This window comes from Globicephala melas, chromosome 8 (genome assembly GCF_963455315.2).
Source record: "Globicephala melas chromosome 8, mGloMel1.2, whole genome shotgun sequence".
Taxonomy (NCBI): Eukaryota; Metazoa; Chordata; class Mammalia; order Artiodactyla; family Delphinidae; genus Globicephala; species Globicephala melas.
In genome coordinates this window covers 12602113-12621419 of record NC_083321.1, presented here as the reverse complement: position 1 = coordinate 12621419, position 19307 = coordinate 12602113, and the positions used below count along the sequence as shown (strand labels likewise).

Sequence of the window (19307 nt, the reverse complement as noted above, 5' to 3'; positions counted from 1 at the left end):
TGAACTAAAATAGTGAGGACAGGAAAAGCTGGTCAGTGTCTTATGAACTGCCACCATGGAAACCACTGCTTTGCTCAACAATGCAAATGAACAGCTTTCTGCAACAGGGCCAGTCTTGAGCTACTTCTTATCTTTCAGAAATGGCTACAAGAGGGTTTGACATTTTTCAGGCTGTAGGTTATCATCCATTAGTCACTCATGAAAATATATCAAGTGAGGATACATATTTTGTGAAAGCTTTCTCTTGGTTATATATGTATATACAGGTCAAAATATATTTCTCGCTACAGTTGTAAGCCACAAGTTTATGGAGCTGGAAAGGCAAGACATCTTGTGGCCCCTAATTGCATCAAACACTTCGCATTAATCGTGGCAGAGATAATGTGAAGAAAGAGTCACATACCGCAGTATCTACCAATAACAGTACCACAGGGAAACTCACATTGTTATTTAAAATATATAATGTAAATATGGTATTGACATAAAAATTAAATGCTTATGAACAACTCAAGAAAGATCAAAGGGCATATAAGCAAGTACTATACAGATGGTTTCCTTAAAAGATAAATTTTAATATACAGAATAAAATCCAAGAGTTTATTTTTTCACGTCCCCCCGAATTTGTGGCCACGAATGCCTCTGAATCTGAAGAGGAAAGTTTATATTTTGGTCCAATACGTTATTAGACTGCCTGTATGATCAAGTCCGGCTTGATTATCATAAATCATGGAGGTTAATGGAATTTACTTTGAAAATGTATTACTTTTACAGATGATAAATTTTCAATTTTTTCTTAGCTAAGAGTTTATTCCACTTTAGCCTCAGAACCAGATTCAAGATATCTTCCTTAAAAAAAAAAAAGATATCTTCCTTAACAGCTGGTCATCACGTTAGGCTTAATCTAGGCAAATTACTTAATACCTTATTGGAGATCATAAAAAAACTCCACAATAAATAATGAAAAGGGTATGCAAAATCATTAGCCTCTGTTTGCAATACAGAAAATACATGTCAGTTCTGGACCAAAATAATTCCATTGAAATACAAAAAGTGATAGGGAAGAATGAAAGGATTTGCAGTGACTGCTTTTGGTGGTCAGCTACAACGAACCAACAACCATCAGCTGTTTTGGAAAGTGTAGGTGGGTTTTAATTTTCAGATAAAGAATGTCTTCGGTAGTTTAAAAAAATATAAACTCTAAAAAAGCTTGTGAATCATATACAAAAGCAGCTGTCTGAGACCAAGGCTGAAAACCAGAAACTGTGTGTTAGCACCACCAGCAAGCACAGGTCCTGTGACTCATCTGCCCTTCTTTCTTGTGCAGAATGCAGACTTGACTGTTGTACACATCATTTACAGGTATAAAAACCGGCCTGGAGTACAGGTTTCCTGTTGGGTAAAGTCTTAAGCCCTAAGAGGCACCAAGCAGTTCCAAAGGCTGGGCAACCATCCAGATCACAAGTTCCGACGATATAATAAATCCCGTGTTGCCTTATCAACTTTTTGCTGGTAGTCCTCCAATTTGTCAAGGATTTTCTGGGACAGCTGTAGGAGAAAAGAAGGGAATCATTGGAGAATAGGTCAAGGACTGAAAAAGACTAAAGTTATCAATCACTTTGACTTCAGCAACCAGATTTCCCCTAATAAAGTTGTGAGCCATTGTGCTTCATTTAACCACCATTCAGTATAGGAGTCTGCTCTGTGACTCCACTGATATAACTGGACTTTTCTGCTATATACAATACTCCAACCCTGTTTCCCTAACGAATTTCTAAATATGCAAATCATACCAGTATTTTTAATAAAAGCTTTATTAGCTCTCTTCCCAGAACCAGAGAGGTTATATCTGACTTAACTAATCATCTCATAAAGGGATTGGGCAGCATGTGAAGGGCAATAAATGGCTTCTGCCCTCTCCTTGATCCTTGAGAACCAGAAAAGCAAGCTTTAAGGTGTAACTGCTAACGCAAGGGCTTATATAAAATGCCCCAGGAGAGGGTTTACTCACTGCAATGTTGTGACTGTTGGCACTGTTCTCTCCCAGAGCCTGCAGAAGCTGATCAATGGAAGAGTATGGGAGCCACACCATTGGAGCTGTTGCAGACAGTGGAAACTGGAAAGAAAAATACCTATTATTTGAAGAAAATCTGAAAAGTGGACCATTTCTTCTGGGTAGCTACTTCCACAGGATTCGATAACATGAAATGCTTTACTTGTTTTCACAACAAGAAATTGTGTGTGTATGCATGCATGTGCGCACACACACGTGTGCACACGGTACATGACTGGAACCCCGCATCTCTTTTCAACTGGGGAACTGGTCCTTTTCTTAGTTAAATCAAATGTATTTTTAAATTCATATCATCTTTTATCTTAAAGTAGGGCTAAGGCTGATTAGGGATAAACACACTCAACAAAACTCTTCTCTAAATTGTCAATGAATGATACTATTTCCAGTCTGAAATTTAGATGTAAATTATCTGAAAAAACTTTGGAAAAGGAAAGTGTGATAATACAGAATTAAAAGGAAATGTGGATACAAGCCTACCTCAATTCCAAAGTACTGATGTCCTTTTCCCAATACAGCATCCACATATTCTGAAACCAAATCCACAGCTTCTTCTAAAAGGTCATAGTTTAAGTAGAGACGGAGCAACTCAGCAGCATCAACCTTCTGTAAAAAGTTAGTGATTAAGAACACTTACCAATTTCCATCTTACCTGGGCATGGACCAAAGGATGTTGAGTGTCTGATTCCCTGGCATTTATACTTTTCATTATAAATAAACAAACACCTTGGTTTACTTATCTTGGGATGAGGGTCGGATTCCCAAGAGCCCAGTTACCTCTGCGCACCTTGTGAGGCCCTTTCTGTTAAGTGGCCTTCCTCACCTGTTCTTTGATCTAAGACACATTTTAATTCTTTCCTAATTCGTTTCCACAGTAGTAAGTCAACAAACCTTCCCAGAAATGCTGAATACCAGAGATAACATAGTCACATTAATTCTCAGAAACATACGAATGACAAATGAAAAAGAAGTTAAAAGAATCACCAACTTTAAATGCTTGAATTACATTTGTATTTAACTCAGGGTGAGAGAAAAGTGATACAGCCTCAGTTTGGAAGGCCTCTCCTAATTATGTCAATTATGTCAATTATGCTTTCTATATTCTGATTTGATCACAGTCTTAACTTTTACCATCTTAGCTGCTTTCTCTACTTTCTAACTTAAAAAAATAGGTTAACTTTCTTAAGCTTTATATTCTCTTTTCCTATTGTGCCCAATGTATTTCAGGTACAGTAGTTCTCAAACTTAGCATGCATCAAATCAAATCATGACCTTGTTAAAATATAGATCCTGGATCCCAACTCCAAGGTAATTTGATTCTGTAAGTCTGGGATGGAGCTCAGGAATCTATATTTTGAAGAAGCCCACCATCAAAATAATTTAATGCAGGTGGCCCAAGGACCCAATTTTGACAGAAACTGAAAGAAACACTGTTGTAGAATGTAGTGGAATAACTGAGGACATGGAAAGGAGATGTGACCCATAAGCCCCCCGCCCGGCAAACCGGGGGCCTGCGAAGAAGCATTGGGTGCTTTGGGCACTGATCGATGAGATGTCCTCAGTATAATCAGAGTGGTGGGAATGCAAGGAAATGTCCTTGTGCTACTTCAGTATAATCAAAATAATGGTGGGAACCTTGTGCTGCTTTTGCGCTCAAGGACGAAGCATGGCATGTTTTCAAGAAAGCCCATTATTGCTTGTATAATCAATAGAAACATATGTTGCTGCTTTGGCATTTCTGGAATGTTAAGAAAATAAGTCTTAAAATATAAACCTAGATAATGCTTTAATAAAAGCTACCACAGCAGGACAGACGGCGCTGTTTTGCCTGAGCGAGCGGCAGCCCTCTACTGCTGTGCTTCGGCACAATTCATCTCGTGTGACGAGCTTGCTTTCGGCCCTGTCATAAGATAAACTACAACAGTAGACTTTGAAAAGAATTCCACTCACTCCTGTGAATTTTTTGAGTAATGAACAGTGAATGCTGTGTTCCATATATACTCATTGTTCTAAATACACACTCATTGTTCAGTGAGCACACAAGCATGCATTAACTTAATCACCAACACGGAGAACTTTAAATCTAAACACCCAGTACTTCACAGGACTGAAGTAAACTGTTTTTAGCTAAGACTGAGAAGCTGTAAGTATATAAGTCGGTATATTTCCATAAATTGTCACTCTATCTTTTCCTTTTTAATCATCTCATGAAGTTATTCAGGACGATAAAGACCAGGTTCTTACTCTCTATAAGTTAAGATACCACTTACCTTATAACTGTTTATAAGCCAGTTAGGCAGAGGCACTCCATGAGACAAGAGCTTGTTGATTACACAGTGGTGATATAAGTTATTCTGGACTTTGTACTTTTCCAGGTAAGTTGATAATAGCCTCCATGCTTCATCTGTAGCACTTGATAAAAGGAGAAAGGACTTTGAGTTCCAGATTCTTAATAGATAATTATAGTACCATTCAAAACATGTATTTACATGGAAAAAATCTTTATAGACACTCACAACAGAATTGATAATACAGCTAAATGACAACTAACATTATTAGGGCCAATGTGACTTAGGGGTGGTACTAGAAACTAGATGACTTGGATTCTTGTATTTCCCAATAACCACATATTAACTCAACTAAACAATTCACTTTACTTGTTTGTTCCAGATTTCTAAAACAAGGAAATTGGCTCAGGCCACTATTTCCAAACCTGATCAAGCATTAGAATCATGCAGTAGTTCTGATTTAGAAGATTAGGGTGATATCTTGTAATCTGTACTTTGATAGTAATTCTGGTGTTAATTTAGGGTTTGAAAAATAATGTCAGAAGACTTCAAGACTGTAAAATGCTATAATTCTAAAGTGCTAAGCTGCATAATACAAATTATAAATGCAATTCAGGAAAGGGAAGTTTACTGAGGGTTAGGGTTGTTAGAGAAGGATTCTGAAGACACTAAAGTACATTCAGGTAGACACTGGGGAAGGATATGGAGGGTAAGCCCTTGCAGGGTTGGATGAAGACTAGGGCTATACCTAGACTCCTTAGTGGTGATGACTGATGAGAGCTGATTGGCTGCTAGCCAGGCCCAGGCTTCTGCTTGGGCTGCCTCTCCTCCAAACTGCAATTTGATGCATCTGCAATGAAAATGGTTCCACACAGAGTAAACTAATGTGCTGAAAAGCACCACATTATTTTGCTACTGAAACTGGAGACGAGATGACAACTTTAGCTCTAGTCTATTACTAAATTCACCCTGGGTACTGGCTCTTCCCTCTCCTCACAGCCACACAACTGGATGACCCACAAGGCCATTAATAAGTGTTGAGATTATTTACTTACAAGAGAAAATTGATGATGAAAAATTCTGATGGTGGGCTTCCCTGGTGGCGCAGTGGTTAAGAATCTGCCTGCCAATGCAGGGGACATGGGTTCGAGCCCTGGTCCGGGAAGATCCCACATGCCGCGGAGCAACTAATCCCGTGCGCCACAACTACTGAGCCTGCGCTCTAGAGCCTGGAAGCCACAACTACTGAGCCCACGTGCCACAACTACTGAAGCCCGTGCGGCTAGAGCCCATGCTCTGCAACAAGAGAAGCTACCACAATGAGAAGCCTGCTCACCGCAACGAAGAGTAGCCCCTGCTCGCTGCAACTAGAGAGAGAAAGCCCGCATGCAGGAAGGAAAATCCAACGCAGCCAAAAAAAAAAAAATCTGATGGTTTATTTCTAACTCACAAACAACTTGACTAATATTTAGGTATAATGTAACTTTAATAAGAAGTACTTTTTAACAATGTTTGCAGGGGCCACTAGATGTCCTAAAGGATTGAAGAGAACATATGCCTTATCTAAATGGACACCACTATTTAACCCAGGTTATCTACTGTCATGTGGCCATGTGGGCTCAGGAATGCCAGATCTGATTTCTCAAAAGAAGCTATAAATCAAGATTAAAAAAAAAAAAATCATTGTGTGTATTACACAAAAACTGTTCTTTAAAGCAGCCTTGTAGGATACCGGCTCGTGTGACTACTGCTTCACACTAAGCAACAGCAGAGTATTTTTGCATTAGAAAATTAAGATTACTGAAAGACAATTGCATACATACTTGAAAGCAAGTCCCTCAAAGACTGGCATTAAGGGAAGCTTAAAAGTCTGGCAGAGTGCTATGGCAGTGTCAAAGAGGCCAGCCTGAACCAAGAGAGTGACCATCTCCTCTGCTGACGAACTTCCTGCGGAAATGGAAAAGAGCTATTTAGTGCACCCAACGGCATATGGAAATGAACTGAACCCAAAGACTGCTTCCTTGATGAATACCTCATAATAACAATGACATGCTTTAATACCCATCTAGTATACTATGTCCACTGCCCGGCCCTAAAATGTGCTGTTGGTGCTGAATGCCTACCTGCAACCGTGACTGCTGAGGGATCGTGCTGAGCTAGAGTGAGGCGAATGCGAGCCAAGGAACACTCTTTCTCCAGATCTTCTAGTTCCAGGATTTCAATTTGTCTATTTGCTATAAGCCAAAGAAAAACATTTTCAATTCCCAAAGTACAAAGGAAGTGCCTATTAGACTAACTCAACCTGTCAATTCCCACTAAAAATTAAGTAACATTCAGTTTTAATTTCATGAAGGTGGGGAGAAAACAAGGGGTTCAATAAAAGCTAACTTGAAAAATAAAGTAACATCCCGGTCTCACACTACAGCTGAGTCAAATCAAAGGACTCTAATGACAACAGCTGCAAATGAGGAGGCACTTGCAAGGCCTTTCACAAATAATTTCAATTAACTCTTACAACTGTGAAACACTGCTATCTCTATCAGTAAGAAAGGAGCATGCTCAAAGTGAGAGGCAGAATTAAAACCAACTGTGCCTGACTCTAGAACCCAGGCTCTTTAAGGAAGGAAATCATGCCTCCATGGTGATACCAAAGGAGCCTGATAAAAAAACGTTTGGTACTAAGCTGATTTAAAAACAACAAACAACAAATGCACATGCGCGCGCGTGCGCGCGCGCACACACACACACACACACACACACACACACACACACACACACATTTTTAAGCATTTTCATTTCCCATACAGGCATACAAAGTTTCAAAGAGCTACCAGACAACCTTTAACAGAATATTGAAAACAAACTACCAAGAAGGAACTTTACAATATTTTAATAATGTAACTACCATACATATACAATATACTACAATATAATTATACACAGTATTACAACTACTATCCAAAAAATAAATATAAATACTACTACTATAACAATATAATTGCTCTTCAGCAAAGAATCAGCATGAGATCCCTGACTCACTTGGGGCAGCTGTGCATTCTCCATCATGATTCCTCTTAGGGGATGCTCCAGGGCGATCATACTGAAAAGACAAAACAATAGATATAACTGTGAGAAACTAGGGTTTTTTTTAAAAATTAATTTTATTTTTTGGCTGCATCGTGTGGCATGTGGGATCTTAGTTCCCTGACCAGGGATTGAACTCATGCCCCTGTGGTGGAAGCGTGGAGTCTTAACCACTGGACCGCTGGGGAAGTCCCTGAAAAATGAGCATTTTATTTTCATATCATTTTTTTTGTGTGTGGGAACTTTTATTCTTTTTTCTATTTTATTCATTAAAAAAATTTTATTTATTTATTTTTGGCTGTGTTGGGTTTTTGTTTCTGTGCGAGGGCTTTTTCCAGTTGCGGTAAGCGGGGGCCACTCTTCATCGCGGTGCGCGGCCTCTCTTGTTGTGGAGCACAGGCTCCAGATGCGCAGGCTCAGTAGTTGTGGCTCATGGGCCCAGTTGCTCCACGGTATGTGGGATCTTTCCAGACCAGGGCTCGAACCCGTGTCCCCTGCATTGGCAGGCAGATTCTTAACCACTGTGCCACCAGGGAAGCCCCTCATTTTTAATATATACCCTTTTTTTTTTTCATTAACTATGATCCAGAGCTTTCAGGCTTAAATTCTCTCAACGTAAATTATGTTTATTTCAACTAGCACAGCTCTTCTCACAAAAGTACTGTAACTACTAGACAAAGAAATGGAGTTGTTTGCCAACTTGGCTCACTTAGCTAAAATATGTTACTGAGTCCAAGGACACAGATTTGATCTCCATATAAACCACTTGACTTTCCTTGGTTTCAGAGTTACATTCTCTACCCATAACCCTGGGAAGAAGCATAGTACATTCAGGAACTATACAATACAAGTAGCTGGGAGTATATGACCCCATCAGCATGACAAAAAAAAAACACCTCACAGTTCGCCTCCCCTAAAATAGTAGCAATAGATTAAATTAACAAAAATGAATGAAATAAAAGCAGCTACCACTTACTGAGCACTTTCTGCAGGCGAGGCACTGTCACTGCTCTAAGCACTCTACATGAATTATCTCATTTAATACCCAAACAATCCTATAAGGTAGACATTATTATTGTCATCATCCCTATTTTATCCAAGAGGCTAACTGGACAGTAAAAGATTAAGTAATTTGCCTGAAGTTAGGTTGTCTAACTCCAAAACCACTCTGTAATACTTATTCCTACAATAATTCTGAACTTGGAAACTAAAGGGGTAGTAACATGTAACAAATGAATTGCTACAAAAATATATTAAGTCCACAAATATCCCAGTGGAAATTTTAAATGAAATGAAGCAAAATGAGGTAATAGTTTTCAAAGGACCAAACCAAATAAATTAAATGATCCCCCAATTCCAGGATGGAAAGTTTTCATACCACTGCACCAGATGCTGGCTGAACAATCCATGCGTATTCTGGGCGAATAAGGCGTAAACAATTAATAGCAGCCAGATAACAGTTGCCTTGCTTCTCAAGTCCCCGGAGAGTTCGAACCTCTCTGCCAAGACGCATTCCGTACTCAAACATCACTGTGCCAGCTATAAGGCAATAATAGACATTACAATTTCAAAAATGTATCTCTTTAGAGATACACAGAGAGTTTGTCACACTTATCAAACATTAAAATTTAAAACAAAAATTGAGTTTAACTTAAAACCACAAAAAATCATGTGCTGGTGAGAATGTGGAAAAATTGGAACCCTTGTGTACTGCTGTAGGGAATGTAAACTGGTATAGCCACTACGGAAAACAGTACGGCAGTTCTTCAAAAAATTAAAAATAGAATTACCTTATAATTCATCAATTCCACTTTTGGGTATATACCACCCCCCCAAAAACAAACAAACGAACTGAAAGCAGAGTCTTGCAGAATTATTTGTACATGCTTGTTCCTAGCAGTATTATTCACAACAGGCAAAAGATGGAAACATCCAGAAAGTTTCCAGAAAAATGTGATATATCCATACAATGGAATATTATAAATGCTGACACTTGCTACAACATGGATGAACCTTAAAGAGTTTATGCCAAGTGAAATAAGTCTGTCACAAAAGTCAAATACTATATGATTCTGGTAGCCAAATTTATAGACACAGAATAGAATGGTGGTTGCCAGGGGATGGGGGAGGAGGGAATGGGAAGTTGTTGTTTAAGGAGTATAGTTTCCATTTTGCAAGATGAAAATAATTCTGGAGACTGATTACGCAGTAATGTGAAGGTACTTAGCACTACTAAATACTTAAGAATGGTTAAGATAGTAAAGTTTATGTATATGTACTTCACCACCACCACCACCAAAAAAAAAAAATCCCCCAAACATCTAAAATGTTACTTTTGATGTTTAGATACTACGTTCCCAGAGAGTACAGAGAGCTAGTCTCAGCCATATTGTCACCTATTCCCCACCCAGGATTTGGGTGCTCTGTCCAAATCATACTCATTTTTTTTTTTTTTTGGCTATGCCATGTGGCATGTGGAATCTTAGTTCTCCGACCGGGGACTGAACCTGCACCCACTGTATTGGAAGTGTGGAGTCTTAACCACTGGACCACCAGGGAAGTCCCCCAAGGTCACAGACTCTTATTTTATTTTATTTTTTTAATAAATTTATTTATTTTTATTTTTGTCTGCGTTTGGTCTTTGTTGCCGCGCGCAGGCTTTCTCTAGTTGCGGCAAGCGGAGGCTACTCTTTGTTGCAGTACGTGGGCTTCTCATTGCAGTGGTTTCTCTTGTTGCGGAGCACAGGCTCTAGGCGTGCCGGCTTCAGTAGTTGTGGCACGTGGGCTCTAGAGCGCAGGCTCAGTAGTTGTGGTGCACGGGCTTAGCCACTCCGTGGCATGCGGGATCTTCCCAGACCAGGGCTCGAACCTGTGCCCCCTGCATTGGTGGGTGGATTCTTAACCACTGCTCCACCAGGGAAGTCCCAGACTCTTATTTTTATAATGCTTTAGTTACATAGGTTGAATGAAATATTGAAAAAACATTGTTCTGAGACAGCATGGGACTCCAGAAACTAAACAGATTTTAAAATTCCCTTTCAGTTTCCAAATCAAATCAAACTATTTTTCATCCCAACAAATATTTTGAGTGCCTGCAATATGTAAGACATTTTGTCAGAAAAACAGCCTTGCTCCAGAAAGACCTGAACGTTAATCTAGCTAAGCTGGTCTTAATCAGGTTGATGTAATGGATGTTGTCATTGTGAAAGTAGTAATATATCTTGAATCATCTATTTTTCCTTTCTTGCATTACTCAAAGAATATGCAGGACTTCCCTGGTGGCGCAGTGGTTAAGAATCTGCCTGCCAATGCAGGGGACACGTGTTTGAGCCCTGGTCTGGGAAGATCCACATGCCACAGAGCAACTTATTCCATGAGCCACAACTACTGAGCCTGCGTGACACAACTACTGAAGCCCATGCGCCTAGAGCCCGTGCTCCGCAATAAGAGAAGCCACTGCAATGAGAAGCCCATGCACTGCAATGAAGAGTAGCCCCTGCTCGCCGCAACTAGAGAAAGCCTGCGCAGCAATGAAGACCCAACGCAGCCAAAAATAAATAAATAAATTTATTAAAAAAAAAAAGAAAAAGAATATGTAAACATATTTTACCATTAGGAATATTAAGAACATGCCTATGAATTACTTCCATCCATTCTTCCCAATGAAAATGAGTAAGAAACCTAATAAAAGACTCTGAGTGAAAATGGTATAAAAATGTTAGAGGTTCCAAAGGGTAACCACAATGGTCATCTTGTAAAATATGATCTTAAAACAGATATGTAATCCCTTTATTTTAGCTGACCTGATAATGACTTCATTGTCATCATACAAATCCAAATTTAGAAACGTTCTACAAAAATGACTGGCCTTTCTTCTTCAAATATATCAACGTCATCAAAGGCAAAGTAAGGCTAAAAGAATGCTCCAGATTAAAGGAGACTAAAGAGGACAATTAAATGCAAGATGTGATCCTAGATCAGGGGGTGAGGACAGTATGGGAGAAATGTACTATTAAAAAAAATCATTGGTCTTCCCTGGTGGTGCAGTGGTTAAGAATCTGCTGCCAATGCAGGGGATACGGGGTTGGGCCCTGCCCCAGGAAGGTCCCATATGCCGTGGAGCAAGTAACCCCATGCACCACAACTACTGAGCCTGCACTCTGAAGCCTGCAAGCCACAACAACTGAGCCCCGCACACCTAGAGTCCATGCTCTGCAGCAAGAGAAGCCACGACAACAAGAGGCCCGCACTCGGCAACAAAGAGTAGCCCCTGCTCGTCACAACTAAAGAAAGTCCGTGCACAGCAATGAGGACCCAACACAGCCAAAAATAAATAAATTAAAAAAAAAAAACCCATTATGTTTGGCCATATTTAAATGTGAATAGCACATAAGATAAGAGCACCACATTTACATTTAATTCACAAAATTAGTTACATGTTCTCAGTTTGATAATTGTATTGAGGTTATATAAGGAAATGTCCTTGAGATGCAAGTATTTATGTACTGAGACATGATGTCCACAACTTACTCTCAAAAGGATCAGCAAAAATAAGAGAAAAGAAAGGCCAAAAGCAAAATGGTACAGGAACTTAAAACCAGCCACAAGAATTCAAGGTGCCTTTAGTGAAATAACATTTCTTTTAAAATTAGATGGAATGGACTTCCCTGGTGGCCCAGTGGTTAAGAATCCGCCTGCCAATGCAGGGGACACGGGTTCAAGCCCTGGTCCGGGAAGATCCCACATGCCGCGGAGCAACTAAGCCAGTGCACCACAACTACTGAGCCTGTACTCTAGAGCCTTCAAGCCACAACTACTGAGCCAGTGCGCCACAACTAATGAAGCCTACACACCTAGAGCCCATGCTCTGCAACAAGAGAAGCCACCGCAGTGAGAAGCCTGAACACCACAATGAAGAGTAGCCCCTGCTCACCGCAACTAGAGAAAGCCCGTGGGCAGCAATGAAGACCCAATGCAGCCAAAAAAATAAAAATAATAGTAAAAAATAAAATTAGATGGAAGATACACACAGAATGCCATCTAACTAGAAATGCCTCAAGAATGTTCTAGAATGGGAGAAGTGCCTTTTTTTTTTGGCCGCGCTGAGTGGCTTGTGGGGATCTTAGTTCCCTGACCAGGGATTGAAACTGTGCCCTCGGCAGTGAAAGCGGGGAGTCCTAACCAGTGGACCACCAGGGAATTCACGAGAAGTGCCTATCTTTAGGGCGTACAGGTAATCCACAAAAAGGTGAAGCTAACCTCGAACTTAAACATAAGTTCCCCAAATGCCTGTAGAGAACACTTGTCCAATGGTAAAAATAAGGTAAAAATTACTAAGTCAAACAGATAATAGTTTTTGTAAGACACAATACAACTGATAAGGTTGCCTCCACAAAGACTGTACGCTTCAACTGCTCACCCTTCCGGTAATTGTGACGATAGATGTGGAAGGCATACAGAAGCTCATAGTAATTGTAAGTCATAAGGTCCACAGCTCTCGCACGTGATTCAATTATTCCCACAACCTAAAGGAGGCAATCAGATATCAAAGTTAGTAGCCAGCATGACAACCACCACAGCTATGTCCAGTCATCAGTGGATAAATAAAATTACCTCATTATGCAGATTCACATAGGGAAACTCTACAAGATCCTGTAGCTGTGAGCGTTCACAAAGAACTACCACCAGCTGCCGTAAACAATCTAACTGTCTAGAAGGAAAAGTGATATGAGGGTAAATTTTCTTAGTGGATTACACAGGGCTGGTAAATTGCCTCCTCTAAATAAGACTGTGAGATTGATTACCTGCTGGAATCAGGAATTTGGGTTAAGGCTTCATATGCATGGCTATTGTGACCTAAATCCAAATGATGTTTGAAAATGCATGTCCTTAAAGTAGCCTAAGTATCAAACATAGGGAAAAAAAGAACAATAGAAATTAAAACACCACATCCATGATAAACCTCAAGGGCAATAACTAGATTACAGTTAGTCCTTACCTGACTTTTCCAGTCATCACCTGCTTCAGTTATTGCTGATGTAGCCAACTGAATAACCAGTTCAGGCAACCCAACGACATCGAGCAGACGCAAAACCTAAGGGGAAACAGAAGAAGAAATTTCCATTAATATTAACATGGTATAGTGCACTTCAAATTAGACTACGATTTAAAATCAATTAGAAAGATAAGTAGGTAAGATAAAGATTAAATCAAAGGTGCCGACAACAAGATGGACAAGATTATTTGGTTAACATTTAAGATTTTCCTTTAGATTCTACTGTTAAATAAGACACCTGTTGTAAAACCCTTTATTGGTCTTTTCTGTGCACAGCTCTATCCTCAGTGTTTAGTACATAATAGGTTCTCAGTAAACGTTTGTTGAATGAGCAAATATAATTTCACTACTAACTTTTCCTACTAACTGTTTAGGTCACAGATGAATTTAAAGCCTAGTAAATTAGCATCATAGCCTTATAGAAACACTAAAGAGAATACATTAATGTCTGACATAACCCATTTCTAATACAACATAGGATAGTGCTCTTTAAACTTTTTTGATTGTCCACCCTATTGAGAATGTCTGAGTACACTCCCCAGACATTTACTTATACTATATACACACATTTCTAAAAAATATGTATAATAACACTTTCAAAATAGAAATTTCTTAAAGATGAAGATAAAGGTAGTTTAAAAATTATTATTTGTAGTTATTAGTACTTACTGATTATTTGCTTTTTTCTGCCTTATTAGCAGTATAAAAACATCTTTTTCTTCTGGATGCTTACAGTTTTTTTTTTTTTTTAAGGTTATACTTCTTAATGAAGTATAACATAGTTAGAAACGTACACAAATCCTAAGTACATAGCTGGTTGAACGTTCACAAAGTAAACATACCCATGTTCCCAGCAGCCAAGTTAAGAATTGTAACATACCAATACTCCAAAGCCCCCACATGACTCCTTCCAGCCACTACTGAATTTTATTAGTTTTGTTTTTAATTTCATGGAAACAGGATCTATAGTATTCTTTTGTGTGTGTGTGCCTACTTTTTTTTCTTTTTTAACAAAAAATAAATTTATTTATTTATTTACTTTTGGCTGCGTTGGGTCTTCGTTGCTGCACGCGGGCTCTCTCTAGTTGCCGCGAGTGGGGGCTACTCTTCATTGTGGTGTGCAGGCTTCTCACTGTGGTGGCTTCCCTTGTTGCAGAGCAGGGGCTCTAGGGTGCGCAGGCTTCTGTAGTTGTGGTGCACGGGCTTAGCTGCTCCACGGCATGTGGGATCTTCCCAGACCAGGGCTTGAACCCGTGTCTCCTGCATTGGCAGGTGGATTCTTAACCACTGCGCCACCAGGGAAGCCCTGTCTGCCTGCTTTTGCTTAACATGTTTGTAAGACTGATCTATGTTATTTCATTCAGCAATTCATTTCATTGCTGTGTTGTAGTCCATTGAAAGAATATACCATAATCCATTGATCCATTCTGTTAATGGATAGTTGGATTGTTTCTAGTACATGAATTTTATGACATGCTGCTTGGAACATACATACATATCTCTTTTAGTAAACATGTATATCTTTCCATATATATTTAGAATTGGAATTACTGGGTCAGAAGGCATGTCAAAGATTGGAGCCAGTAGGTAAAAAGTTTTCCAGAGTGGCTGTAACCAATTTATACTCCACCATAGGTGATCAGGATGCCTTGATTATTTGCATGGCTTCCTACTATCTTGAATTGACATTTTAATTCAAGGTACACTTAGTTAGATTTTAAAGTGGCATTCTTGAAAAGTTCAATTGTTTCTGGCTGATTCTCAGACCTGATTACAGACCGTCACTCTTTTTACCTTGCAATGTGGTTGATGAAGAGCCTATATCAAAAGTAGAAGTGCCAGCCCTATCTTATCCTAATTTGTTCGTATGCACTTTGTTAATATATTCAATCTGGCTGCTTCACAGGAATTTTTTTTTTTTTTTTGGCCACACAATGCATGGGATGTGGGATCTTAGTTCCCCAACCAGGGATCGAACCCATGCCCCCTGCATCGGCAGCGTGGAGTCTTAACCACTGGACCACCAGGGAAGTCCCTTCACATGAGTTTTTAAAAGCCAAGTCCATACAGTGAAGGTGATTTTCATTATTTTAAAATTTTATTTATTTAATTGAAGTATAGTTGATTTACAATGTGTTAATTACTGCCGTACAGCAAAGTGATTCAGTTATACATATATACACATTCTTTTTTTTTTTTGGTGATTTTCATTAAAATTAAGCAATATAATGTGTAAATCAGCTTAACCAGGCAAACATACTGAAATCAAGTGGATGAGTGAGAGTGCCACTCTGCAACCCTGCCCTTCGCTGTGACTCACTCTTCCCTCAGATGCCTACCTCGAGACTAAGTGACAAATGACCACCTGGTGAAAGGACTAAGGGCACCAGAGTCAATCCTGATATTAAACATTAGCACATCTTAATTTATTTGTTCTGTGAGTGAGTCCACTGGAGCAGTGATTTTTATGCTTTTTTTTTTTCCAGTGATGAAAACTATGGAGTGTCTCCACAGAAAAAAATACAAAATGCTTTGCACGTATTTTCAGGGGATGTACTGATACCTCAAACCTATCTGGCCTCAGATTAAAAATCTTTACTTAAAATTCAAAATAATTTTCTTATTAGTAGAATGGCAGACAGTTATTAAGAGTTACAAATCTACTTCCGTATAAATTTATTTATCTCTTTAACAAGCAATGAACAAACTGTGAAGCCTGCTCCTGTCGCATTTACTTTTTGGTAGGAAATCCAGATAAACAAATAACGTAGAATCTAGGGGTGGAGTCAAGATGGTGGACGAGGAGGACACGGAATTCGTGTCTCCTCACAACTAGGGCACCTACAGGAACCTGTCGGGGGGACCACGGGGATGGCAGGAACCCCCAGCGACCAAGTAGGATGTGTGAAGTGGGGGGGGGTGAGGGGGGAGAAGTGGAGGCGGGACAGGACTGGTGCCCCTGAGGGGCGGCTGGGGGAGGGGGAAGGATCCCACACCCGAAGGGGGAAATTGGGGGACCACTGGGAGGGCAGAGGATCAAAAGGGAGAGTGGCCAGGTTTCCCTGCCCACTTGGGCCCCCGGGAGCCTGCTGAGATCTGGGCCTGATCCTCTGCCCATCGAGGCCCCCTCCAGCCGTGGGGTCCTGACAGAGTGGGAGGGAGGGAAGGGGGAGCAAAAATAAAGGCTGGAACTACGGGACCGCACCCCTGAGGGGCGGCTGGGGGAGGGGAGGAGTTCCTACACCCAGCAGAACCCACCCATGGTTAGGGGTCCAGAGGGGATGGGGGAGACCCTGGGGGAGACTGTGGGGGGAGAGGGGGGCACAGAGGAATGGAAGGGAATGCAGCCAGCACTTTCCCTGTCCACTTAGGCACTGGAGAGCCTGTTGGGTTCTGGGGCCAAATACTCTGCCCAGGGAGCCTCCCTCCTGCAGCGCAGAGCCCAAGCCCCACCCCTACACCCCCACCCAGGGTCACACCTCTACACTTGGAGACCTCCTCTGAGACCCCTTCCAACACGCCAGGCCTAAACCCCACCCACACACCCACACCCAAGGCCTTACTCCAAACTCCTGAACCCCACATTCCAGAGGCCCTCCTTGGGAGGTGCTGCCACTCCCCTTCCACGCAAGTCCTAAGCAGAGGCCCCACCCTACAATTAAATGTCACCCTAGCTAGGCCTCACCCCCAAAGCCTTTTCCAGCTGCGTGGGTCCTAAATCCATGCCCTGCCCCATGCTCAGATGTCACCCCCCACCCGCCTAGGTCCTGCCCCAGCCTAAACCCTGCCGCTGCCTAAGTTCCGCCCCCACCTAAACTCTGCCCCCATAGCCAAGGCTTTTTTTTTCTTTTCTTCTTTTTTGCTCTTTTAGATTGGGGTTCTGTTTTACCTTGTTGATTCATTTACATTTTTTTCTAATAAATCTTTTATTTTTCTACTTTCATTCTTTATACTTTGTTATTGTTCTGCTCCTTTTGGCTTGTTCCCCCCCTCCTCCACCACCCTTTTTTCTTTTTTCTGTTGTGGTTTTATTTTACCTTGTTGCAGTTGTTTCAATTATATTTTTATTTTTCCTAATATATTTTTTATCTTTTTAATTTTATTTTGTTTTTTATTCTTTGTTATTGTATTGCTCCCTTTTTTTTTTTTTTTGCCACACCACCTGGCTTGCGGGATCTTGGTTCCCAGGCCGGAGGTCGGGCCCAAGCTCCTATAGTGGGAGCTCTGAGTCCAAACCGCTGGACTAACAGAGAACCTCAGACCCCAGGGAATATTAATCAGAGTGAGGCCTCCTGGAGGTCTCATCTCGGCACCAAGACTTGGCTTCTCCCAACTGTCTGCAAACTCCAGTGCTGGATGCCTCAGGCCAAACAACCAGTAAGACAGGAATACAGCCATACCCATCAAAAAAAGAAAAAAAAAAAAAGAAGTGAAAAAAAAAAAGTTACAGACAAAGGAGCAAGGTAAAAACCTACAAGACCAAATAAATGAAGATGAAATAGGCAACCTACCTGAAAAAGAATTCAGAGTGATGATAGTAAAGATGATCCAAAATCTCAGAAACAGAATGGAGAAAATACAAGAAACATTCAACAAGGATCTAGAAGAACTAAAGAGCAAACAAACAGTGATGAACAACACAATAACTGAAATTAAAAATACTCTAGAAGGAATCAACAGCAGAATAACTGAGGCAGAAGAACAGATAAGTGACCTGGAAGATAAAAAGGTGGAAATAACTGCCAGGGAGCAGAAGAAAAAAGAATGAAAAGAACTGAGGACGGTCTTGGAGACCTCTGGGACAACATTAAATGCACCAACATTCGAATTATAGGGGTCCCAGAAGAAGAAGAGGAAAAGAAAGGGTCTGAGAAAATATTTGAAGAGATTATAGTTGAAAACTTCCCTAACATGGGAAAGGAAATAGTCAATCAAGTCCAGGAAGCACAGAGAGTCCCATACAGGATAAACCCAAAGAGAAACACTCCAAGACACATATTAATCAAACTATCAAAAATTAAATACAAAGAAAAATGTTAAAAGCAGCAAGGGAAAAGCAACAAATAACATACAAGGGAATCCTCATAATGTTAACAGCTGATCTTTCAGCAGAAATTCTGCAAGCCAGAAGGGAGTGGCAGGACATATTTAAACTGATGAAAGGGAAAAACCTACAAGATTACTCTACCCAGCAAGGATCTCATTCAGATTCGATGGAGAAATCAAAAGCTTTACAGACAAGCAAAAGCTAACAGGATTCAGCACCACCAAACTAGCTCTACAACAAATGCTAACGGACCTTTTCTAAGCAGGAAACACAAGAGAAGAAAAAGACGCACAGAAACAAACCCAAATCAATTAAGAAAATGGTAATAGGAACATACATATCGATAATCACCTTGAATGTAAATGGATTAAATGGTCCAACCAAAAGACACAGACTGGCTGAATGGATATAATAACAAGATGCTTATATATGCTGTCTACAAGAGACCCACTTCAGACCTAGGGACACGTACAGACTGAAAGTGAAGGGATGGAAAAAGATATTCCATGCAAATGGAAATCAAAAGAAAGCTGGAGTAGCAATACTCACATCAGAGAAAATAGACTTTAAAATAAAGACTGTTATAAGAGATAAGGAGGGACACTACATAATTATCAAGGGATTCATCCAAGAAGAAAACACAACAATTATAAATATTTATGCACCCAACATAGGAGCACCTCAGTACATAAGGCCATAAAAGGAGAAATCGATAGTAACACAATAATAGTGGTGGACTTTAACTCCCCACTTACACCAATAGAA

The 19307-nt window shown here is 40.3% G+C and overlaps 1 protein-coding gene across 1 annotated transcript in view; it reads right to left on the bottom strand.

The window, feature by feature from the left end:
* Positions 1-832: 832 nt before the first annotated feature.
* Positions 833-19307, bottom strand: part of NUP160 (nucleoporin 160) — a 53875-nt gene continuing 35400 nt past the window's right edge. Inside the window, exons 24-36 of the mRNA XM_030864403.3 lie at positions 13439-13534; positions 13245-13339; positions 13054-13150; positions 12860-12965; positions 8819-8979; positions 7396-7456; positions 6480-6590; positions 6180-6303; positions 5105-5206; positions 4339-4480; positions 2549-2674; positions 2009-2113; positions 833-1545 (exon numbers count right to left, since the gene is read on the bottom strand). Of these exons, the coding sequence (XP_030720263.1) occupies positions 1456-1545; positions 2009-2113; positions 2549-2674; positions 4339-4480; positions 5105-5206; positions 6180-6303; positions 6480-6590; positions 7396-7456; positions 8819-8979; positions 12860-12965; positions 13054-13150; positions 13245-13339; positions 13439-13534 (1416 nt within the window). The 3' untranslated portion in view covers positions 833-1455. The remainder of the gene's footprint in view (positions 1546-2008; positions 2114-2548; positions 2675-4338; positions 4481-5104; positions 5207-6179; positions 6304-6479; positions 6591-7395; positions 7457-8818; positions 8980-12859; positions 12966-13053; positions 13151-13244; positions 13340-13438; positions 13535-19307) is intronic.